This window comes from Lepidothrix coronata, unplaced genomic scaffold (assembly GCF_001604755.1).
Source record: "Lepidothrix coronata isolate B3197 unplaced genomic scaffold, Lepidothrix_coronata-1.0 Scaffold51, whole genome shotgun sequence".
NCBI lineage: Eukaryota > Metazoa > Chordata > Aves > Passeriformes > Pipridae > Lepidothrix > Lepidothrix coronata.
This window is the reverse complement of record NW_016690231.1, coordinates 2,714,485-2,739,126: the sequence shown is the minus strand read 5'-3', so window position 1 is coordinate 2,739,126 and position 24,642 is coordinate 2,714,485. Positions and strand designations below refer to the sequence as shown.

The following is a 24,642-nucleotide window of genomic DNA, read 5'->3' as shown; positions in this document are numbered from 1 at the left end:
CTGTGCCAAGGCTATGTATGCATCATTGTCTATTTAAAAACAGTTGATTGATAACAGTTCTTGCAGTCAGCACAGGGAGTTCTGTTGGAAACTTTCTGGAAAATACATGTACACAAACCTGTTACAGTGAAGTGTATGATAAGAGGATTTACTCTTCAATGAAGTTAGAGGGCAAACAGCAAAGAGGCCTTGATTTTTCTGGATAACAAGGAGAAGGAAAAAAAACCCCAGATGTTATGTAAGGCAGCAGTGTATAAGCAGGTCACTTTGTGTAGTTACAGAATAGGTTTAACGCTGCCTTTATTCATCGCTCATTGTGAATCTGGAACATTTTCATTACTCATGTTCTCCTGAAATTTTTCATCTCCCCTCCCCTGCTAGAGGCAATTAAGGCAGGAATTCTGGCAGCCTTTTCTGCCAGCCCAGTGGTTCTTCATTGCTGCTTGCAACCTGTGGCGCTCCAGTGAGGGGGCATTTGTGTTGGAACAACCCAACACTGGCAGGGCTGCCCTTAACAGCTCCAGGGCTCTGCGAAGGAAAGGCCACGAGTGGCAGGCTGGAATCTGGAACACGGTGTGCTGCTCAGGAGCTGCCAGCAGGGATGCTGGGTAACTCACTGCTGGGATGACCAGTGATGCCTCCACCTGGCCCAAGCCAGGCTGATGGCCAGGGACAGGCAGGACATTTCCTGTGTGAGGCAGAGCATGTGCCTCCTGGATCATGAGGGAACTGGTTGAACGATTACAGGGAGGACACTTGATCCCCCGTGTAACAGCAGATCCTCTGTGATTCAGATAAGAGCACACTCATGTTGTCAAAATGGTGTAATTTGCTCCAGGGCCTGTTTGTGCATGGTCTTTCTAACCGAATCCAACCACAAGAATTTCTCTGATCAAATTAGACAGGTTGGTTGGCTGTGGGTGGGTCTGTGGGTGGCAGTTCTCATCCTCAGTGACAGTGCTGACTTGCAGTGCCTGATAATGTTTGTATTTTCATTGTTCCTGGCGTATTTTTCTTATATATACATATATATATTTATTTAAGTGGGGCATCCTCTTCAGATATGGGGCACCTTCCCCTGAAGCTCTCTGTCAGAAAAACTAAACCTCCCATCCTCAAAGACCTGTTCCTCTCAGCTCTCTGTCACCTGGGATGATCAGAAGGAATATGCAAGCATGGGAGGGAATGAGTGTGCATCTTGCTATGGCTGCTGCTGCTCAGGTCCAGTGGCTTTTACTTGTGTCAGAGTCACAGGGACAGCTCTTCTGTGCCTTACACAGCACACTGTGCTCACTCAGGTATCAGCAGGTTTCTTTTTTATCATGGCCTCAATTTCATGTCCTGTGACATGTTAAATGGATGTCACAATGATTACACATGTCTTTCAGGCTGATTCTCCTCCTAAGCATGTTGGCTGGCATTACCCAGCTCCTGTCCTGGTGCGAGTCAATGTAATTAGAATTGTTTCATCTGGCTGAGTGAGGCTCCAGGCTCCTATAGGGGTGTTACAGTAAATTGAGAATGGTTGAGTAAGGTCTTAAAACACACAGCCTGAGGATGATGAGGGGCTTGGAGTTTTTCATGAAGTATACTACGTTAGTTTAAAAGATTAAGACTGTTGACAGAAAAATCTGATTCTCAGTGTAAACCCTGAGATCTGAAGGAAGTTGTGCCAAGCACAAATCCTAGTCTTATAAACCACAGGATGTCATTAAAAATAAACAAGTTTTCTTAAAACAAATAGTTCCAGTGTTCCTCTCTTTCCCCTAGCTGCCATTTAAACTCTATTCTTCTGCTGGCTTTTCTCCTCTTTATCCATCATATATAGCTTCTGAAGGAGAAAATCTTGAGCATACAGTCAGTATTGTTGGAATGATATGTTATTTAAACCAAACTGATTGTGATGTTTTGAAAGCAGAAATGTATTGCATTGCTCCCTAGACTTAGGTCTATAGTATTAAATCTCCAAGAGAACTCAGATAGGCCATTAGGATCCCAGAGATGGGAAGAGTCAGGCTGAGAATGAACGCCAAATTAAAAATAAAAGGGCATTTTCTATCCTCTGTAAGTCCCAAGTGGACAAGCTCTCCAGTGCCAATTCCTTTGTGTTCCTCTGGAATTTACACATCTGACCAGCAGGATCCCAGACCTTCCTACGACCTCTGTTACTGCAGTCGATCACTGGCCCCACAATATTTAATGTATTTCATCCTCTCTACTCTGCAATTCCACCCACCCTGTTTTAGAGGGAACAGAGAGGTCTGTCTGCATGACTTAATTTACCACCATGATTATGTTGTTGCTGATGCAGAGGTGCCCAGAGCTTCCCAGGAAATTCATCACAAAGCAAGGAGCACGAATGCATCCAGGACTTTGGATACGTGTGTGCAGACCCCCTTTCCATGCCCTGTCCATGGGGCCAGGTTACTCTTTTTACATTGTTGAGCAAGTGCATAACCTTTTGGCTGAAGGGGAGGCAGACAGCCTTGTCTCCTATATTTTATCTTGTGGTTCATTTATGGCTACTTTCTGGTTTCCATGTATTTGTATTTTGTTTATTTGCACTAGAATGGAAGGGAACTGCAATTAAATACAAGCTGGTATTAATAGCTTGTTGCATGTGGTTATGCTTTCTGTAACTAGATTATACTAATGTTGCTATTCAAGCCTCGAAGCTGCAAAAAGTGTCCCATCCTAATTACATAACCCCAGCTGAGGTCCCTTGGTAATAAGTGAATGCATAAAACTCTTCCTGATGAGTTTCTCACGAGTCAGAAAGAGGATGTTGGTATCCTGCTTATTATGCCATGTTAATTTTAAAAGGCTCTTGTCAACCAATAACCCAATAACTCTTCTCCCCTCTGGGTTTTGTCAGGTTAATCCCTGAGTCATGGAATATTTGACTACAAATTCATGAGTCATGGGAAAGCACCATGGCCCTCATAGTTCTGGATGATCTTGCTGTTCGGTACTGCCAGGTCAAGTGTCTTCCCAATGCCTGGATGTGCATCACAAATGCATTCTGCAACATTTTATAGTGTCAATAAAACCAAAATCCTCTACTGGGAAATATTAGTGTTAATCTGACTTATTAGCAGAACAATTCTCTGGGGAGAGCATTAGCGATGGACAGAGAATTCATAAGCCAGGGTCATCCTTTTTCCTCTTGCTTTAATTCAGATATTTGTTTTTATTAGTGAATGTGCCTCATTGCATTTGCCAAGGGACAAATGGCAAATGCTGAGCTGTGTACATTTCTGGTCTTTAATTGGACATAACCATTACCACATTAGTTGGTAACCAAAGTAGTGCAGAAATCATGATGAGAAATTAGGTCTTCAAAATCTTTGTCATTTACACAGCTAAGGGAAGGGAAGAGACAGTCTAGGGGACTGAATGCCTAAATACTTCTCAAAAATGCATCTCTGATTTGTCAGGCAAGAAGTCAACAACTACAGACCTTTGATCCCAGGCAAGTGCTTCACCTAAACTGCATTTTGGGCAATTGCTCTGTGAATGCATAGAGCAGAGAGCTCAGGTGTGCAAAAAGAGAAGGAAAGAAATAATTTTAAAAAATCAGATTAAAAATAACTTATTTTATTATCACCTTGTCCTTAGGTCTTCCTCTTTGCTTGTGGAGCTATAAGTGCTGCAAATAGATATGGGTGGGCCTGACATCTTAGCAGAGCAGTTGTTTTTATATACTTTTTAAACAGGTTTGAAAGCACTTAACACTAAAAAAACCTTTCTGATGCTCCAGTGGAAACTTTTCTTGCGTGCCACTCATTGATTTGGGCTTCTGTGTGGGTGAATTGTCCCTCTGGTTTCCTAGAAACACACAAGGACTAGGGATCATTGCTTTGGAGTGTGGCAACACAGGTACAGATCCCAGCTGCTGCAACCAGCAGTGGCCAGGCTCAGCTTTCAAGTTCCTGTGAGCAGCCTGTCCTTGTCAGTTGAGAAAACTGATAACAGGTCCAGATGAAGAGCCTGAGTATTTTTTTTTCCCAAGTGATCTTTCTTTGTATAGATAGAAGTGATAATTTCTAAGGAGAGATTTCAGAGTAACTGCTCATCTTGGGCTTTTAGGGAGAGAAACTCTCAGCCTCTGCCAAAACTAGAGCACTGAAAATAAACCACAGAAATGGGAAGAGAGCTGGGCATGACACAGTTTGCTTGTCCAAGGACACGATTTGTCCTTGCCTGTGTCATTCCTTTCAGATGTTTGCCCACCCTGATCCAGGAAGGCTTCAGCAGTGATAGTGCTTGGCTGTCTGGGTACCCGACTTCCCTTCTGAACTCGTCAGCAGGGGGACAGATCTCCTTCAGAGCTGCTGATACTTCTTATGCTTTGTCCTATCTGCTGTGGACATTCCTCGCTGTTACAGCTGTTATTTACCCATCTGTAAATGAAGGAAACTATCATTTCTGCCCAGGCTTTACATGGGGTGAGTAAGGCCTTAGCTGGACCAATGCCTACTTGAAATTGTATATGCTACTGGCCAACTTGAAAACACAGACACCTCCAAGCCACTTAGTCATAAAGAAGAAAGTTTCATTAACAGTCCCTTCCCAAGGCAAAGCTGAAAGCTTGCTGGAAGCAGTTGGGAATCCCAAGTGAGCTGGTCCCAGGAGTAGGGTGCTCCTGGCCCGTGCCTTCCCTCCCCCTGGGCACCAGTGCTGAGGCACCAAACCCTAGAAAGAGCCCAGACAAAAAGAAAATGCCTGAGAATACCATGTTTAGGTTGTTGCATGTCTTGGACTTCCCAGGTTCATGACAGAGAGGAAGAAGTGAGTATTTCTATAACCCTGCATGTTTCTGTGGCTCTTTGCTGTAATCCAGCAGTGAAAGGGTGTTAAACCTGCTCTCTAAGTGGCAGGTTTTAGAGCAGGAAAAACAACAAAGGCCTCTGATTCATAACAGGACAGATACAGGCTTCTCTGGGAAGTCATTGCCGACTTCTAGTATTTTAGATTTCATTGGTGATTTTTGTCTTAAGGCTGCTTTTAAGAAGGTCAAAGACACCTGAGGTGATAATGTGACTTCACTGTCAACCTGGACTGCTTTAGACAGACTTTATTGGGCTGAAAGGTTCTTTCTGACCATGAACTTTAGCTCTCTCCTCGAGAAGAAGATGGTCCTTAAACCTGGAGCCTTACCCTGTATTAATCATGGCCCCTTCTCATCCATCCCACCATGGCCATACCCTATCTAAAAAGAAACCCAGGCTGAGAGCTGAGCAACCTTCTTCTGGCTTCCTAAACTATGACTCCATAGATGTGAAAGAAAAGTCTTCCTCATGCCGTGAGGTGAGTGGTTATTTTTAATGCAGAGGTCTCCAAAGCCAGGGCTGGTGCCAAAGCACGTTGGAGCTGCTGCAGAGGATCCTGTTGACTTGAATGGATGTTGGAGGGAATCCCAGAGCACAAAAGTGAGGCCTGAGTCTGTACCTGAACAAACCCTGGCTTTGCCAGGACTGCTTTGAGGGGCCCCATGGATGGCACAGAGCAAAGTGTGTGTGTGCAGCTGTGCAGGGAGGCTGAGGGTGGTGAGTGTGGGTCTGCTCCCAACAGAGGCAGAGATGACATCTTGTGAGGAAATGCACCGTGATACCTGCTGATTTATGGACAAGCAGTACTTGTTCTGGCAGAAAATAGCTTCCAATTAGCCTGAAAACAGACTGCTCTGGGTGGAGGATTTGCAGACTCTCTTATTTATTGTCAAACCTCATTTTAATATAATCAGCTGCTTGACAGGCAGGTTAGGTAATGATCCTTGATGTGAGTGCTAACAGATTTGAACACCACGTACAACCTTTAGTGCCCAGAGCCCTCTGCCAGTAGGTGAAATATATTTGGTATTAAAATGCCATAGGAACCCAGGAAGCCCCTTGCCAGAGCACCTTGCTGAGTACATTAAAACGCTGCCTTCAATAATTCATAATATCTGTTCAGTAAGCTGGTGTGTATGTGTGGGGAGGGGGGTAATAAAACAACTCAGACCTGGCCTGCCAGGATAATTTAGTGGCCAGTTAAATCTCTCAACGCTATTAATCAGTGAAGTGGCCCACAGCAGAAATAAATCCCGAATGTAATATGACAGGGCTATGGAAGCACATGGGAAGCGGTTCTTCCTCTCCTGTGTGTGATGCTAAGTGCCATACTGCTCCAGCAGCTGGTATTTGAATAACCTCAATGCTCTAATACCTCAAACATTCAGGCTTTCCAGCTGTGTTATCCCGTGTTTAGATGTCACCTAAATGTTTTCCACTCTGCCGTGCGTGCGACACAGGGAGCAGCTGGCTGTGAAAGCTGGAGCAGATTGTGAACTCCACCACTTAATCCAGTGTCTCGTTTCACTGATCAAGATCTGATGTTGCGAGTGGAGGATCACTCCCTTCCTAAGACAAAAGCATTTTACCAGAGTTGGAATGCTGTTTCTGCAGATCCCTGGTGAGGTATGAACAAATACCCTTGACACGACTTATACTGCTGCTGTAAATTTACAGGTGCTTTCAGGACTCCAAATTAATCTACTCACTCAGCCTCTCCAGGAATGCAACACAACAAGGCTGTGTTCAAAATTCTCCTATCCTGGTGAATTTGGTGCAATTCTACTGTAATCTGTGTCTTACCCTTACTGTACTGAGCCAGAACCCAACCTAATAGCAGACATCAGAAATGGGAATGATTAAAGGACGTAATTTTAATTTTCCATTAGATTCAGCCTGTAGCTTCCCTTCTATTCATTAATGCTGGGCTAATATTTACTTTTATGACTTAGATATTTGTAGACCTTCTACATATTTCTTCCACCAAACTGATTTTCAGCCAAGCACTGCATATTCAGTACCTTCACTCCTTCCTGATGAATCTGGCAAAAATTCCAGCTTTCAGGTTAGTGTTGGCTCTGCCCAGATACTGGCAACTACCCTCAGCTATTAGGAGGTTTGTGGAAAGCGGATGTGTAGCTGCCTTAACATGCCTGAATTTGCATCAGATTTTGAATCCACACAAATACAGTGTCTGCTTTTCATCCAGATGTACTCTGAAACTCATACTCCGATCTTTCCTCCTGTGCTACTCTGTCCATCTTTTTTGGCATCTGCTTCTGTGAAGAAAATTAATTACCCAGCAGCAGCACTATATAGGACTGAGCTACAGCCTATAATAAAGCTCATCTTCAGGCTTTGCACTCATTTCACACAAAGAGGAGACATGGGATCAATTATAAGGCTCAACCCATGTGTGGTAACATGTTCAATCACATCTTGCTCATAGTCTGGCATTTCCCTTCCTCCAGAAATGCTGGGGGTTTTTGTCCTGGTCTTCAGTGTCTGTGTCTGTGAGGCAATTGCTGTAATAAACAGATTACACGGGAGGGCCTTGGAAACTCTCTCTGCATCAAGCAGAACTTTGATTTCAAAACAGAGATATACAGCAAGGGAAAGAACTTGTTCTTTGTGATTGCATCTGGCCAAGGATTCCCCCACGCCTTCCAGATGTAGTGGCTCAGCTTCATGGGTGGCTTCTGATCTCTCATCGGGCAGTGTGGGGAACACCAGGACGGAGTTGCTGAACTAGAAAAGCAAAGACATCAGGATCTTGGGAAAGGTGGCTCTCTGGCCCACAGTGGATGCTTGTATTAAGAAGCTGGAACTGTCTAGAAAAGCATGAAGAAACGTGTCACACATCTGACACAGGTTCTCTGGGATATGACAGCTCAGGTCTCAGCTCTACAGGAGCACATGTGAAATGTCACTGGTCATAGGAGGCACAGGCAAAAGGGCACATCTTGCTCTTTGGGTGTAGGGACTGAAGTCTCACATAAGTGTGCACAGAAGCTCTGGTGCCTACAGCAAAGTACACACAGCAGCAGGCAGCTGAGCGTGCACCAGCTCTCCACAGCATCCACCTGCCTTCCAAGTCAAACTTTTGCAGTCCAAAATGAAGTCTGTGCTGCTCCAGGTTCCTCCTAAAAGAGCTTGTTTAAAAGTTGTACCTACATGAGCTTCAGACACACCCTGAGCTACTGGTTTGGTACATGCATGATTTATTCCATAGGTTGGACTGTAATGAGAACAGTTTAACCCCAGATGGAAATCTTTATTCTGTCTTTATTATAAATCTATACTCTGAGTTTGCTTGCTCTTGCATAATTCCCTCATACTTCTGTAGCTTTAACCAATTCCCCAGCCCAGAGATAATTACATTGTGCCTCTGCAGCCCAGAGGTAAGGATGGCACTCTGAGCTTACAGGAGACAGAAACAGCAATATTTATGACTCCTGATTAAAACATGGTATTGGAAAAAAGTATCACTTAAGTCATCCGGATATCAGTTGGCTGTTGTTTTCCTACATGTTTGAATTAGAAAAAAGAATAAGTTGCATTAAATTAGAAAGATAATTTCAAGACTATATTCAAAGGTTTCCCACAGTGGGTGTATGCTTATATTTTTCTCCACCCATCATAAATCTCAGCAGTAGATCTTTCCCCACTCATATTTTGCATTAGTAAATTGAACTCTCTGCTCTGTCCCCTCAAAGATTAATGCCTCCATCTGAGGAAGTAGTTGAATACGTGCTGGCGGTAGTGCTTTCATCATTAGCAAATGGGAGGCTGTGGGAGGAGAACAGAATTTGCATGTGTTGGATGTTGGCCTAAACATACTCAAACTGAATTCTGGACATCAGGGAAGAATTGATAGAGCATAAGCATTTAATCAGCAAACCACAGAAAAAAAATATTTGAGGAATCCTACTTTTAATTAAAAAGCTTTTCATCCCTCTTTGTTCCAACATGAACAAATGTGTCTGCAGAGTGCACTCCAAACATCTCAAACCCATATTTGCTGTCGAGTGGTATTACATTTTATTAGTGATCCTGGGAAAAGTTTTTAAATCTCTGTGGAAGTTTGAAGTATTTTCACTACTCTATTTTTTGAAGACACATTTGAGAGACATTTAAATGCTGAAAATGTTAAACTAGTGGTTCAAAGCAAGTGTGGTGCCTCACGTGTGCCCATGGCATCCAGTATAACTTGGTCCTGATCCTTGTACAGACCCCCAAGTTCCCTCACAGTTCTTCTGCTACCTTGGAGTTCCATTTATTGACTAGTGAGCCTGCTTCAAACAAACCCAGTTTGCTTAAAATAGAAATAAAATGTCAGCAGAGAGGAGGTTGGTTGACTTTGCCACCTGGCTCTGTAGACAGCCGTGTGCAGAAAGCTACCTTAGGACCCACCTTTAATCAAATCTAAGTTACATTAAGCTTTTTTTTTCACAACCAACAGCACGTGAAGGAACAAAATAAGCACGCGCAGTACAGAACAAAGGCCATTCATCAGTGGGATATTTTGGCCCCTAATTGAACAGCAGTCATATCGACTTCCTCCTTCGCCCAGCTCTGGGACTGAGTGTCTTTGCTGTGCTGGGGAAGGAAAGGCAGAAGCACCTGTGGGCACTGCAGATTTTACCACAGTTCTTGCAAGAGTGCACTTGCTAACCAGGGTGCTCTGGCTGCTTTCCAGCCAAGGCAGATACGAGATTTTGCCTGCCTTGAAATCATCTGAGAAGTTTCAAAACATTTTCTTCACTTCCTGCCTTAAACTTTTGCAACTATTACCTTCTGCGTTAGAGACAGTGGCTTTTGACAACAGGTAAAATTAAGTCCTGTGTCTGGCATTTGCCAAGTAGCTTGATATTTTTTGGAAGTTTGATGATGTTTGACATTTTTGTCTGTGTCTGTGTTAGTTTTTTAATTATCCCCTTGTGATCATTGGCAGTGGCCTGAAATTGTAGATGTGGAGGATAAAGGCCTAGAAGAGTGAAAGAAAACAAGTAGCTATTGTAAAAGATATTATGTCTTTTTAAAAAGCAGGTTGTAAATTCATTTCTGCTGAAATCACAAAGGCGCTCTAGTCCTGTTTCAGTTTGAAGGCTACTTCAACAGATAGAATCATCAGATTCCCATTGAAGAATATCCTTATGACCTTTACAGTTCCCACAAAGCACTAAATAACTGTTGGGATCTGAGACACCAATAATGACCAGTCAGGCACTGCTACTTTTAGAATGGCCTTTGGTATACGCTGTCATTTTTCCACCAAAATTTTAAGCAGAAGAAGGTACCTGAACATGAGTTACGCAGGAACCAAGGGCAATAGACCAGAGGCCAGACATCTTATCAGTCAGCCACGGCTTTTGTGTAGATAACACAGCCTGACGCTGTGAAGTGCTGCTTGTTCCTAATTTTTGCCGAGAACGGCGATAACTGGAGGCACTCGGCGTCACGACACCGAGCACCCTCTGTGCTGGGTGACTGCGGAGCCGCTGGCATCGTACGGGCAGGGCGTGTTTGGTGTTGTGCTGACATAGGTCAATACACCAGTCGATACTGAGCAGTTGTGTAAAAAACAAACTCCAGGCTGAGTGTGCGAGCAGGGGTGCTGCCTGCGAGGCACGTTGTTTTCTCTGCAGCTGGAATGTGATGTTCTGCTTCGGATGTCGTGATAAGTGTACAGACTGGAGGGAGTGTGCAAGTGCTCCGGATACCGCCAGGGCTGGTGGGTTTGGGCAGTCTGGAGCAGAGATTGGGGCAAATGCGTGAGAGGTTCCTGCGGCAGAGGGAATGACCTGTGAGCCCACACCCACAGGGCAGAGCTTGTGGGTCACTGCACAGCAAGAGACTGGGGATGGCCAAAAGGCACACCAGGCTCTGGCCAGGAAAGGTTTCTTATCGCAGCAGTGGTTCCATGCTGAGCTCTGGAGCTCAACGAGAAGGGTTCTTCAGAGGAAAGCTCCATGGAGGCACCCTCGGGCACTCTGGAAGCCTGGTTTGCTCCCCACGGAGGAGCCGTGGTCCCCCAGCACGGGAGCGTGTGGAGAGGGGCCAGAGCCTGTGGAGGAAGAGGTGGGTGATGCTGGGGGAGAAGAGAGGGTAGTGGGACTGGGGTCCATCTGGACCCTTCAATGGCTCCTGGGGTGAACTTTTAACAGTTCACCTGAACAGGCACATTTCTTTAGTTGTTGGAAACATCACTTGGTCTGTTCAGCCTGGAGGAGAGGGAGGGGAGACCTTATCGAGGTCTACAACTTCCCCATGAAGGGAAGTGGAGGGGCAGGCACTGATCTCTTCTCTCTGGTGACCAGTGACAGGACACGAGTGGATGGCCTGAAGTTGTGTCAGGGGAGGTTTAGGCTGGCTCTAAGGAAAAGGTTCTTCCCCCAGAGGGTGGTCAGGCACTGAACAGGCTCCCCAGGGCAGTGGTAACAGCACCAAGCCTGACAGAGCTTGAGAAGCCTTTGGACAACGCTCTCCGGTACATGGTGGGGGATGTCCTGTGCAGGGCCAGGAGTTTGACTCTGACGATGCCCGTGGGTCCCTTCCAGCTCAGAAGCGATTCCGTGATCCCCCAGAGGCCGAGCGGTCGGCAGGAGCCCTCCCGCCCCACGCCCGGCCGGGGCTCAGGGGGCCCGCGGGGCCGCGGCGCTGACTCAGGCGGGCGGCAGGCGGCGCCTTTAAATGTGCCGGGCCCGGCCGCTCCGCCTCAGGTGCCGCCGCCGCCTCCCCCGCCGCGCACCGCGCACCGCGCCTGCGCCGCCCGGCACGACCCGCTCCGTCCGCTCAGCTTTGTGCGGGCCCGGCCCGAGCGACCGGCGGGACCCGCGGGGCGACAGCGGCCCCCAGCACCGACCCCAACCCCAACCTCGACCCCAGCACCGACAGCCGGGGGCGCGGGCCGCCCGCCGCCCTTAAGGTGGATCGCGCTTAAGGTGGAGCGCTGCCGCGAGGCGGACCGGGCGTTAAGGTGGATCGCGCTTAAGGTGGACTCTCGGCGAAGCCGCGCCTGCCGGCGGGGGGGCCGGGGCTCGGCATGGGGAGCCCCGCCTGAAGCGGGGCCCGAGGAGCCGCGCCGGCCCGGCCCGAGGAGGAGGAGGAGATGGGGGAGGCCCGCCGCTGAGGAGCCAGCTTCGCCCCGGCCGCTGACAATGCCCGGCTCCCGGCCGCTCGGCAGGAAAAGGCAGCCCATGGACGAGGGCGAGGTGGGGAGCGCAGCCCGGCGCGGAGCCGGCGGGAGCGGGGCTGCTCCGGCTGCCGGCCGCTCCCTGGGGGAATGGGGGGGACGGAGGTGGTGGTGGTGGTGGCGGGGGTTGCCCCGTCGCGTTTGGATTGGGAGAGGTTTAATTTTCTTTAAAGGCAGCTCCTTCATCACCGCCATCCTCCTCCTCCTCGTCCCTTTGCAGCTCTGAAGCCGCCCCGGCCGCAGCCTCCCCGCCGGCCCCCGGGACCCCCCGGCGCAGCGCCATGGAGGCGGTGGGAAAGTTTGAGTTCAGCAGGAAGGACCTGATCGGGCACGGAGCCTTCGCCGTCGTCTTCAAAGGCAGGCACAAAGAGGTGAGAATACCGGCTTTTTTTTTTTCCCCTTTGCTTTTTGTTCGGTTATTTATTTATTTATTTATTTCCTGGTCTGGGCCGAGCCGGGCAGCGCGTCCCGGTCACCTCGTCCCCGCCGGCTGCGGTCGCTGTTTCCAGCCTGGGCATCACCCCGGGCTCGGGGCAGCCCTGGGGATGGCAGACGTGTCGTTTGTTGTTATTTTTTATTGTTCTCTTTGGAGTTTTCTTTGGGAGCAGGCGTGTGTCCCGGCAGGTGGCTTCACCTTGGGGCTGGGAGGCCGGCAGCTGCCTGGGGGGTGTCCACAGATCCCCCCAAAAACCTGCCCTCACCTCCGAAATAAGGAGTGTGGGGGAGAAATCCCTCCACGCTGTCTGTGAAGTGTGTAGAGAGCTCTTCCTTTAGTTTGGGTTGGGTTTTTTAGGGTTTTTATTTTGTGTCTGTGAAGTCTTTTCTTTCTCCACTTAATTTTTCCTGGAGGAGGAGAAATCACATACTGGTAAATAAAAGGAAACCAATCCGGCAGTGGATTTTCCATCATTAGGGCTTGGGATAAGCTGTGGCTCCCACAGTGCGTTTATTTCTAGTGATTAAATAAGAGGATAATCGCCATATAAAGTAGTAACAAAAACCCAAACCTTGGGCTTTTCTCCTTGGGCTGACAAGCATAATTTGGAAAGGACAAGTCTGAACAAGCGAGAGGTAGGCATTAGGATGTGAAGTGAGAGGCCTTTACCGGTGCTGCACAACACTTTGTTCAGTAGTATTTGTAATCTGTTAAGAGGCTGCTTATCCTAATGCAAATTAATGGTGAAATTTACATTTACCTTTGCATTACATATGCACTATTTCAGAAACCTGAGCTGGAAGTAGCTGTGAAATGCATTAACAAGAAGAACCTTGCAAAATCACAAACTCTGCTGGGCAAGGAAATAAAAATCCTTAAGGTAAAGGCAGACTGACTTGTTTCCTTCAGTCTTTGTTCTATATGCCCTTTGTTGCTCCTTTCTTACAGTCTTTTTTTCCCCTCTTTCTAGGAATTGAAGCATGAAAACATTGTTGCCTTGTATGACTTCCAGGTAAATACATTCAATTGTGGCAAAACATTTTGGATTTGGGAAAGGTTGAATGGAGTTTGTGAAACTTCAGTTTTTAACAAATGTTTTGTATTCAGATGTGTATTTTGGGGGGAAAAGTCTTCTGATAAGTTAGGGAAAGATAAACACTGTTGAGCAGATCATGTGTCAGTTATTGGCTGGACCACAGAACTTGTGTGAAGTTGGCAGCTGAAGTGGGAGCTTCTGTTCCCAGGACGTAATGCAGTGTGTGGTGAATATGTCTGTGGAGGAAGCTCTTAAGTTCTCAAAATCCTAGAAGTAAAATTACAGTAGTTTATTTTTGGCATGCCCACCTTTGGTTTTCTTTCTCTGGTCTGGATAAACTCCCTGAGAAAATTTCTTTTTCCTGGGCCATGTTAAAATAGTGTGAGCGTGACTTTGTGGCATATGATTGTCTCCGGTTCTAGAGGATTTTAATTGGCATTTTTCTGTTGTCCTTGTGGCAGTCACTAAGTGTTAAAAATTGCAGCAGACATTTTTAGATTATTGTGGTTTCCCACAGCTGCCTTTTCCTTCAAAGTCAGCCCTGAAGATCTAATCTGAGGGGCTAAAACCAATCCGCTCTGAAACCCGAGTTATCCGATGACTTTTGGGGTTTTTTTCCCCCTGGAATATTTAGTTAACTTGCCCAGTGACCCAGCAGGATTTTTCTTAGACATTTGCGATGCTTTTTAAAATAACGCTGCAGGATGGGAAGCCTAAGATGGAACCCGCGTGTTTGTGGGTGAGGGTCTGGTGAGTCGGAGGGGGGGCTGATGTGGAGTGACAGCTGTGCTGTGTGACCACGGACCCCCGGCTGGCCCTGGGGTGGCTTATCGGGAGCCTGCTGCCCTGTCGCTGATATCACGTGTCCCGCAGGCCGCCGTGTTTGTTGACATTCCTCCTTTTCCCGTGGATTGGCTCCGGTGGCTCCCACGTCACCCCAGACACGAATCCCGGCCGGCCGGAGCAGCAGTGCCTGCGTGCGGTGCCTTCTGGGGGCTGTAGTCTGGGGGCTGTGTCAGCCCTGCCCGCGGCTGGGACACCCCCCGTGTCCCTCCCTGCCCGAGCAGGGGGCTCTGGCCAGGTGCTGCTGGGGCCCGGGGGTTTATTCTGGTGAGAGGTGGAAGTGTGGGGTGTCAGGTTGCTCTGGGAGGGAGAGAAAGCTGCTGGGAGCAGGATTGCTTCTTGGAAATATTGCATTGCTCCTGAGCAGCCCTTCAGAGCTGGGCTGGCGAAGCAGTGGCTGCCTTTGGCCTGATGTGTGCTGCAGAGTAGCTGGGAAAGCTTCCTCTGGGTGCAGGCCACTTGGGGCATTAGATCTCATGGGGTTTTTTTCCTTCTCTGTACCTTCTAAATTTGCTTAATACCTTTTTCGCTTGAGGGAGTGAGTGGCTGCTCCTGCACTTCTTCTGTAGTTTGCATTTGTATAAAGCCTTTATGCTGCTGGGTGTGCTCATTGCAGATCTTTCAAAACTTCTGCTCTGTTCCTCTCCCTGCTTCAAATTACTGCTGGGTAGGAAGCAGCTCAAAGACATTTTCTGCAAAAGGAGCAATTTTATCACTGTTACAATTATAGCAATGCGTTTTTCTCCTTTTGTAGTGGGCTTTAGTTAAATCCTTTGTATAGCAGTGTAGTCTGGTGAGATTTTTGCAAGAAGCTGTGCTAGATGCCACAAAACAAGAACTTGAGAATGGTCCAGGGGCTCAAGGCGTGCCCAGCTGTATGTTTAGTTACCAACTTTGTCGGAGAGTCCTTGTATGACCTGAGTAATTTGATTTCTCAGACAAAATGAGATGATTTAGGGAGCAGTGGGTGTTTTATAGTGCTACCAGGGCGTGGAGTCTCATCTGGTGTGAGGTGATCAGTCACCAGACAGTCTGATGGGGTCCACCCACATAGGTTGTGTGTGTAATGTGTCTGAGTGTTTGGCCTGCTGGGGAGTTGTATGACAGTAAATTATCTGCAAAGCTAAAAGTGCAGGTCTGTGGAAGGCTGGCTTCTGCCCACTTTTCCTTACTTTGTAGAAAAGACTGCTAATTACTCACCTTGCTCCCCAAGACAAGATTGGTTGCTTCATTCATAGCTGCATGTGTATTTACCCTCGAAAATATATTTGCAGTTAATTGAGCCTTTCCTTGTAGGCTTTCTAAAACTGAAGAGGTTTATTCTTGTATTACAACATCATAGAGCTGAAGGAAAAAAATACTTCCTGTGGAACTTAATGTTGCCTGTAGCTTTGTCTGTCATTGCATTTTGTGTCCTCCCTCGCTCTGCTCTGCCTGTCAACAGTGACTCTGACTTTTACTCGTGTACACAAGGAAATGGTTACCAAAACCACAGTGGCTGCAAGCAAGTGATTACACGCAGTGATGCTTTCATTTGCATTTTCCTGGTTAAAAACTAATGTTAACCAGGCCCCATACAACACACGATTTTTGATTTAGTGCCAGATTTGCTTCAGACAGACATTTGCAGTGCTGATATTGAGCACTGACAAGCAGCTCCCACCCTGGCACCCATAGTTTACCCTTCAAATCCAGGAAAATTGCTGTGCTACTTCTCATGTCATAGATCTTTGTGATATTGGTTCATAAATAATGACAAAGAAGCTTTGTAGGGGTAAATGATACTGACAAATGTTTAATGCATAAAAGTGCAGTGACTGGACTTTTATAGATCCCCTTGCTGGAGTCCTGAGAGCAGTGTCAGAACATGAGAATGGCTCAAAAAATGAAATATGCATATTCCCATTATTATATGCTCATGTATTAATGAGAGGTGCATTTAGGAGCCTAATGCAAGAATCCCTGCTCAAAAAGAGGATAAATCCTATTGTATTGCATTTCTGAAAGTGCTGTCTGTTTAGTGCCTGTATGGACTTGTGGTGCAGGTTTTTCCTAGGCACAGGAGATGTTTGGCATACAGTAAAAACTCTATTCTGCCATCTGTGGGGTGCATTAGTAGTTACTGAGCAATCCCTGACTCCTCAGCTGGCTTACAGAGGGGCTGGAGTTGGGGACCCCAGTCTGCAGCAGTCATAGGGGGTTTAGCAGTCCAGAGGGACATCTGGATACCAGAAGTCTCTTTAGTCTGGAGGCAGCCAAATGAGCTCTTGTTCCTTAAGGTGGAAATTAGTAACAACAAGGATACAAATGATGGTTTCTGCCAGTATGGAAATGAGGTTTCTCGGAAAACTGATCTCCAGAACTCTGAGGATCAGCTCAACTCTTCACACACACTGACACTGGAAGGTTAGCACGTGTGGTCTGGTGTGTGGGACTTGCTTTGGTTTCCTTTGTGACTCAGGGCATTGATTCTGTGATCTTGATTAGCTGAGAGGATTCAATGGTAGGAAGGTAACTCTCTCGAGCTTTTCAGATCCTGGGAGCACTGTGTCCTAGACAGCTTCTTCCAGCACTACTCAGAACTAAGTTCTTGCATGTAACTGAGATCTTTGGGCAATGGGAGATCCTGGGTGTGTTTTCCTCCCTGTGCTGTGCCAGCTGCCCCAGATTAAGTGTCAACTGAAGATCTCACACGTGGCTGTGTTAGTGCTAGGGCATAAAATCTGCTATTCCTGGACATAAGTCATGCTTTGGATATTAGAAAGCATTTTCCTGCATGAAACAGGAAGAAGGATTATTAAACTGGTGTGTCTTCCCTAATTCTGTGCTGTGAGCTGAGCTTGCTTCTTAAAGCAGGCTGGCTAGAACTGTGCTTGTGTGGGTATTGGGTGGGTTTTGTGTTGGTTTTCTTTTTTTTTTCACAATTTTTGCACGGGTGGGATGGACTGGTTGGGGCAACCCGGCTGTTAACGTCACACAGGGCACTGCCGTGACGTTTGTGTTCAGCCTGTGTTACCTGAGGGTCTGCTTTCCATAATTTGGTGACAAGTTGGCTTATTGTACTCACGAGTTTGGGATGAGCTGAGAGTAATGCCTAACTCGCTCATCTAGCACAGACTCACCAAAAATATTTCTGCTGGGATGACTGTATCACCTGGAGACAAAGAACACGGAGTCCTTGCAGTGCAGTTTTTCTCATGCACATGGATTAAGGAATGGGTGGCAGAACAAACACTTCTCAGCTTAGTGATCAGTCAGCCTGGTGATAATAACAGCCTTGTGTTGCTACTGTATAGCAAGTCCTTGTGATCAATAGGACGGTGGCTGCTGGGCTGTGATGTTCTGCTGTGCTGTCTGCACCATCACCCTTTTCTGACACGGAGCCTTGAGCTGTTAGTCTGCATCTTGTGTACGTGCCTGCTGCTGTCCCCCGGGACCTCTGGAGTGCAGCGTCCTTAGGTGTGTCCTTCCCAGTGCCCTCCAGCCTCATCAGCTGCAGCGCCGTGCTGGGGAGCGTGGTGTGGGATGAATCAGTGTTGCAGCAGTGTCACCTCATGCCTCACCACCTCTCGTGCCACCTCACGCAGGATCTCCTGGTCCTCAGGCGCTGCTGTTTGGGTGCCCCATCTCGGGGAGACAGGGCTCCCCTGTGACACTCAGAGTGACTAAGGAGGCACTCTGTGTCTGGGAGATCACAGTCCTGAGGTCAGGCTGCCTGGTTAAATCCTGTTTTAATTCCATCCCCGAGCGAAGCTGGCAGGTTGCCTGGTGAGTGGGTGTAAAGTGCAGGCTTCTCTGAACTGCCAAGCAATCCTCTCTCTGTTTGCGCTGCGGACAGGAATGGTGTGTGTGCTGTCCTGCTCCGTCAGCATCCTTGCATCTGTTGAAGGGAATCACTGAAGATTGGATCTGGCTTAATTTAGAGCTGGAAGGGAAAAGGACAAAAACCCAACCACCCGCTGCCAGTAGTTTTGTAGGGTGAGGCTTGAGAGTTTAGTGGACCAAAATGGATATGTTTGTGGAGAATTGAGAATTTTATAGTCTTTTTTTTTTTTAATGCTGGCTTCACCTGCCAAGTACCCCACCATGCAGGTCACAGAAACATCTAGCAAATATTGACCACTAAATATAGACCTCAGAGGAGTCATAGGCTTTTTATAGAGGGAGTTGTCTTGCTGCATTTCTGAAGTTATGATCACTGTTTTACTCATCCTGTGTGTAAAGCACATACCTGTGTTCCTCTCACATGATGAAGGTGTCATGGAAGAGCCGGCGACGTGGTGGTTAATAGCCTCCAAAGCTCCTGTGGAAGGTAGCATTACTCAGACTATAATGACAGATTAAGGAATGTTTCCCAGGAGTAATCGGAAACTGGTAGGCTGTTGTGTTCGCAGTTTGACAGCAAAGCTCTGTAACGGCAGAAGTGCTGCTTGTGCTGCTCTTCTTGAAGTCCCATCAGTGTTTCCACCATGAAAATTTCCACTGTGTAAATCCTTGTGATGACTGAATGCATTTGGTTGGAGTGAGCAAAGCAAGGAGGTGAAGATTTGGAGGACAGATGGGAAGAGGTGCCTCGTAATCAGTGGCTGGATGGGATTAAATTCAGATGGAGAAACACTGTTTGAATTTATTTTGAGTATTTATAGGTTCAAACCACAGCCTAATTAAAAGATTTAATTTTGTGGCTGGACTGAACTTGCTCCTAAACTGCAATAAAACTGTGTTTCAAAAGCTCATCTTAATGCTCAGGCTTATCTAGAGAACTGAGGATACAGTTCACTTTCAAGTGTTTTCCTTTCTCCTCTCCCTTTCTTGCACCACCTGCCTTCCCACCTGTTGATACCAATTGAAAAGCTTTGCAGAACAAGCAGACTAGCAAACAGAGGGGTGGTGCTGGTGGTAGGAATCCAGGCTGGATGGGTCTGGTTTGCTTTGGCAAAGCACCTCGAGAAGCTCTGGTCCTTGGAAGTGGATGTGGGTCATCCATGAGGTAAACTGCCTTCATCCCAGAAGTGAGATACAGTGGGAAATGAGCAGCCAAACACAGGGGTTGTCAGCAAAGGTGGTGGTCTTTGGTTTGCAAGGGGGTTTGGTTTGGTTTTGTTTTCAAAATAAGTACTGGTGTTTTTGTTTGCTTTCTGTTGGCTGGGTGTTGTTTTTGTTTGGTTTTTTTTTTGCTGTTACATACGTTTATGTAGCAATAACAAATGGCAAACTTGGTGGAAAATGAACAAGAATGATGTGGTCTTCACATGCAAAGTTTCTCAGATACAGACCTAAACATATTTTGCTTAAGCAAAAGCATCTTAATTGTCTTCAGATGTTATGGTTCCTCTCTGAGAAATGTATTAAAAAATGTTCACAGCAGAATCCAGCAGAGCCCTGCCCATAGATAGCTTTGCAACCTCTTCTGTGCTTGCTGTATAGCAAAGAGGTGCTTTAACTGTGCTGTATCTCCTGGATTATAATGTGCAGACCTTAAATATCACCATAAACGTAGTGATGCTGTCAAAATGCAAAGCGAGGATCTCAGAGCTGCATTTGTTTACTAAGCAAGGTTGTTTCAAGGGGGGCTGATAGAAATGAATCAAATTGTGCATCACTGGTTGCTTAGGGCAATAATGTTCTGTCTGGCTGCAGGAGCACCTGGCCTGTCTCCCAGCATCAGAGTAACAGGAGGAATTAGGTCAGCTGAGCTGGCATAGTAGGGATCAACCAGACTGTGGTTCGGGGGTGGGAGGGGATGAAAGATGCGTAATTTTAAGTCATTAGAGATCCCATTTAGCAAAGTGTCTTTAAATGTCCAGGAAGGCAGGGCCTCCTAGCTGGGGTGTGAGAGCTGCTGGTGTGATGGGGAACCCCAGGGGCCACAGTGGGGTCCCGTGGTGCCAGGCAGGGCTGGGAGGCAGCCCCGGGGGCTGTGGGGTGGGCTCTGCCTGTCCCCTCCCTGTGTGTGCTGTGTCCTGTCACCTTGTGCACAACTCAGGCGTGGGGGGACTTTCTCTCTGAAGGCTTCATTTGCATTTGATGTTCTCTTCATTTAGTTGGCAATTGTAGCCAGCATGTTAAATATGTTAAAAAGTACCTATTTCTCTGGTTTTTAAATACTGCAGATTTGAGCCCATGTTTCTCTGGCTTCCAGTGGCTGGATTCTTTTTCCCCTCTTAATTTAAGACCGTTTTTATTTGAAAGAAAACTTTAATGCTTTTTTTTCTTTAAATTCCTTATTTCCACACCTTTGTGATAACAAGTGTGTTTGTTTTCTTGAATCTGGTACGTGAAGTCTCAAATAAATGGATATAAAAGAGAAGACTCGCAAAGGCCAGTCACTCATGCAGCTGCCATAGAAGAGCTCAGGGAGGTCAGACATTTTCAGAGTTGCTTAAAAACAAAGAAACAAAGACCAACAAAATAACTGAACCACTCCTGCAGAGTATCAGATTGTGTTGGGGAGATAACCATTAAAAAACAAGCAATTCCCAACTTTATCAGTGGAACTACATTAATCAAAGAAAAATCAAACTTCAGGACTTGGTCACTTTGCTTGTACTTGCACATATCTCAGTAAATTAATATGTCTCAATGACTGTCATTAAAACTGAAATGTTCACATTTCTACTGTGTTCTCCACCTCAACCCCCAGCTCGCCCCCCACAACTCCTGCTCATTGGGTAGGCTCATAAAATGCAACTTTACAGTATGCAAGGATTTAATTCCAGTACATGTGACTGAGCTTAAGGGAATGGGGAATTCAACTTTAAAAGTTCAGTTCATAGCATGGCTGTGATACAGAAAGGAGATAAGGAATAAATACAGAAAAGCAAATCGGATCTTGATTATTTTTATCATTGTTTTTAGAATTCTGCAGTTTCCTCTCTTGATAGTATTAACATAATGCATTGCCATTTGCAAAGGAGCTTGCTTTTGTTCAAAAAAGCTTCTAGGTATTATTCTGCCTGTTGGCAAGGGGGGTAACTACTTCCTTCTACCCTGTGTCAGGAAGTCCAAACTTTTCAGGATTCTGCTGGCTTTTTTTTCATCTACATTCTCTTATCCTTGCTGGGCTGCTGCAGCTGCTGCATGCAGGTGTGGCCTGCAGCCAGTGCTCTCGGGCAGTGATGCCTCCACAGGAGTTGGCTGGAGGGGCACAGACTGCTGTAGGAGGTGCAGCCTTACCCCCAGAGCAAAATGAGGGAGTAAGGAGGGATTGCTTTTCAGTGTTCCTGCAGCACAAGTCATCAGTTTGCTCTGATGTGCATGTTTTTGGTCTTGCCTTGAAGCTCTGGGACCTGTGAAACCCAGCACTTTGTCTCTCTACCCCATTATGACCTGAATCCCATGGTCTGGTTTCTGTGGTCAGGCTCAGATGCAGCTCCAGCTGTGGCCTGCCATGCTGTGCTGCTCTGCAGAGGCCCTGTCTGCCTCTGAAGGAGAGCCAGGTTTTTCTCTCTGAGCTCTCTGCAAGTGCTGTGGTCACCAGTCATCCAACAAGTGCCTTGGATCTCAGGGCTTTGGTGGAGGCCAGCAGTGAAGTTCTGTGAAGCCAAGAGCAGAGTGCCCAGCAGTGGGGGTGTGACCAGCACTGCTGCCTCTGCCTGCAGGCAGGGGAGGGGCTGCTCTGAAGGAACCTGCTGAAAGCTCCTGTCCAGTGGAAGGGATGGGGAAGTTTCTTCAGGTCACTTGAAGACTGAGCTGCCTTCCCAGCTCTGCTCCCATTTGTCCTGGGTGGGATGAGCTGCCTGGCAAAACAGCAGCTCCGTGGACGTGACGTTGTCTCGTTTGGTTTTTAATGTCATGCAGGCAGACTTCAGAACCGTTGCCAGGAGGATGGGAAATACTTTCCCTCCCTTCCTGAAGCCTGTGTAGAACCAAAGGATAGCCTTCCTGCTGTTTTTAATCTGCCCTGAAGTACAACCTGTCCTGAAACAACTCATCAGATTTACAGTGGAGAACATGTAGTGCTTGGAATGGGGCAGCGCAGACCCTTGGCATCACCGTTCTTCTTGTGCTACAAAAGTTTGCCTGCTGCAAGGGCAGCCATAAACCATTTCTGTGCTGCAGGGCCTCCCTTCTGCTTGCTTAGTGCCTCTGCTGATGCTCTGCATCCTGGACAAGCTGGCAGGTCAGTAGGAAGTGGAATGCAGTCGAGAGCCAATGCAGAAGTTCGTGGGCCTCTCTGGGTCTTGCTTTCTGGTGCTTATTCCATGGGATCTACAGAAAGAAACTAGAAGCCCTCATGCTTCTGGGAAGTCACAGATCTGCTGACCATGGTAATAATACTGTCCAGTCAGTAGCAGTAGGTTTTATTGCTGGACCTGGATGTGTCAAAATAGGCAAAGGTATTGAATAGACTATGGGATGATGGTGTGTGTTGTTTGCATGTCACTTGCTGGACCTTGTGCTTTTCTGTGACTGCTACTGTAGCCCAAGATTTATCGCTTTCAGGGTAGCCCTTACTCAAGAGGAAAGTGGCTACTTGTTCCTTATAACTTACTCTATTGGTTCAGGACTTTGCTGGCTGCATGACTTGAATCCCAAAAGTCTGTCCTAAAACATGCTTTTGTCTGGCTGTGAAGCTGTGTCTGGGCTTGAGAAACATTTTGTAGTATTGCATGTCCATGCAGAGAGGAGATTATACTGCAGTGAGTGCTTTCCTTTTCTTTCTTCATCTGAGTTAATTGTTGTCTGCTGAATTGGAAGCCTGTTCAAAATGTTCCTGAGTTCCTTATTGAGGTTCAAGAGGAGTGAGGAGGATGACCAGGGATAGAGAACGGGTGAACACAGGAGGCTCTGAGACATGTTTTTCTCTTCACTTGAGGTCAAAAGGCATGTAAATACCTTATAGCTGTTTGCTTTGGATCAGTTTTCCAAAGGATGATGAGCATTGGTAGGTGCTCCCACATTTCAGATTGTCTCTTTTGTTCAAATGGTTGCGTCAGGAGATAATCCTTGCATAGCGTGACAGTTTTCCTTTCCCTCTCCAGGGGTTAGCCTGCTCAAGCCAAGCTGTGAGCCCCAGTGAAATAATAGAAAGACATTTTACTTTTTTTGCAAGTTTCTTCCATCTCTTGAGGACAGTGGGTTTGTTTTTCCCCAGCCCAGTGTGCTTGAGAAGCCCTGCCTGAGCTAGTGGCTTTCCAGGTGCCATCGGCCTGGGAATTGGCTCCTGTAAAACAAAGTTGTGTTTATTACAGACTGTGTTCATGATTCCAGTTTCACTGTCAGAAAGCAATGACTAGAGACCATAGGCCAGGAGGGCACCGGCTCCATGAGATCCCATTGGCAAGATAGGAGGATGCAGTGTGCTGTGGTTCTGCTGCAGAGTGGGGGAAGTAGCAAAAGTCAAAAAGAAAAAAGATGGAAAAGCTTAGCTTTCTGTTGGTGTTATCTTCCACTGTCAGACCCTCAGCTTTGGTACACTGCTGTTGTGTTGGTGCAGTTGGTTAAGTCCCAGCCTCAATTACAGAGATCCATGTATGGCAATTATCTTGGCTTGGCAGTGCCTCTGGGTGCTGTTGGAGAGGTGGTATGGGAGATATCTCCTGAGTGGTACAAACCAGGAACCTTTGCCATCAGAGGGAGGCCAGCAAACGGGCTGATCTTCAGGAGGGTAACAAAACCAGTCCTAAGGACTTGAGTCCATACAGCTCCTCTCCTACAGGCAGCAGGAGCTTTGTCAGCCCTGTGGTGCTCAGCACATGGTCGTAACAGTGGACCTACATTCGTGTTCAAAGTGTTCCTCCTGTATCCCCCAGTCTTCCTAGAAAGGAAGACTTGTGTGAGGTAGAAGCCATTCTTCACTGGTTTTACCCCAGAGCCTGTTACAGCACTGGTCCCTCATATTTTGGTGAGAACACTGCGCTGCTGAGAGAGTCCTGAGTGTTGTGTAATCACATTTCCACTTTTTTTCCTTCCTGAGCACCTTTCTAAACTCGGTGGTAGGCTGAGTGCAGGGGTAGAGTGCAGAGGAGGATTTTTCTAAGGAAAATTCCTCTTGCTGACTTTTTAAGCTGTGGTGGGAGGATGACTAACTGTGGGTACACCCAGACATTTCCCTTTGGACACACCTAAAGACACACTTTCCAAGAAGATCATGCCACCTTCCCGTATGGGTGGAGAGAAAATTTAAAGGGAGACAGGACTGCTGGGTCTTGATGTCCATGATGCCATCCCTCCTAGTGTCCCACTGAGGAATTTTAGCAGAGCACAGTCCTGGGGTGATTTATGGTGTACTGCTAAATGAGATTTCTTCATTTCTTTGTCCTCCATCAGCAGATGTGTGTTATTTGTAGACAGCAGA

General features: G+C 46.9%; 1 protein-coding gene across 8 annotated transcripts in view; it reads left to right on the top strand.

Moving 5' to 3' along the window:
* The window catches only part of ULK1 (unc-51 like autophagy activating kinase 1), a 94,571-nt gene that overhangs the window by 4,352 nt on the left and 65,577 nt on the right, over positions 1–24,642 (top strand). For 3 of the 8 annotated variants that reach the window (XM_017815406.1, XM_017815408.1, XM_017815405.1), the window contains exons 1-4: positions 10,681–10,913; positions 12,248–12,398; positions 13,251–13,343; positions 13,434–13,475. The exons of 1 other annotated variant lie outside the window; for it this stretch is intronic. In XM_017815406.1, the coding sequence (XP_017670895.1) occupies positions 10,696–10,913; positions 12,248–12,398; positions 13,251–13,343; positions 13,434–13,475 (504 nt within the window). In that variant the 5' untranslated portion in view covers positions 10,681–10,695. Of the gene's footprint in view, positions 1–10,680; positions 10,914–11,936; positions 12,047–12,200; positions 12,399–13,250; positions 13,344–13,433; positions 13,476–22,623; positions 22,682–24,642 lie in introns of those variants that run through there. 4 more of the 8 variants (XM_017815411.1, XM_017815407.1, XM_017815410.1 and 1 more) reach the window with 4 other exon arrangements.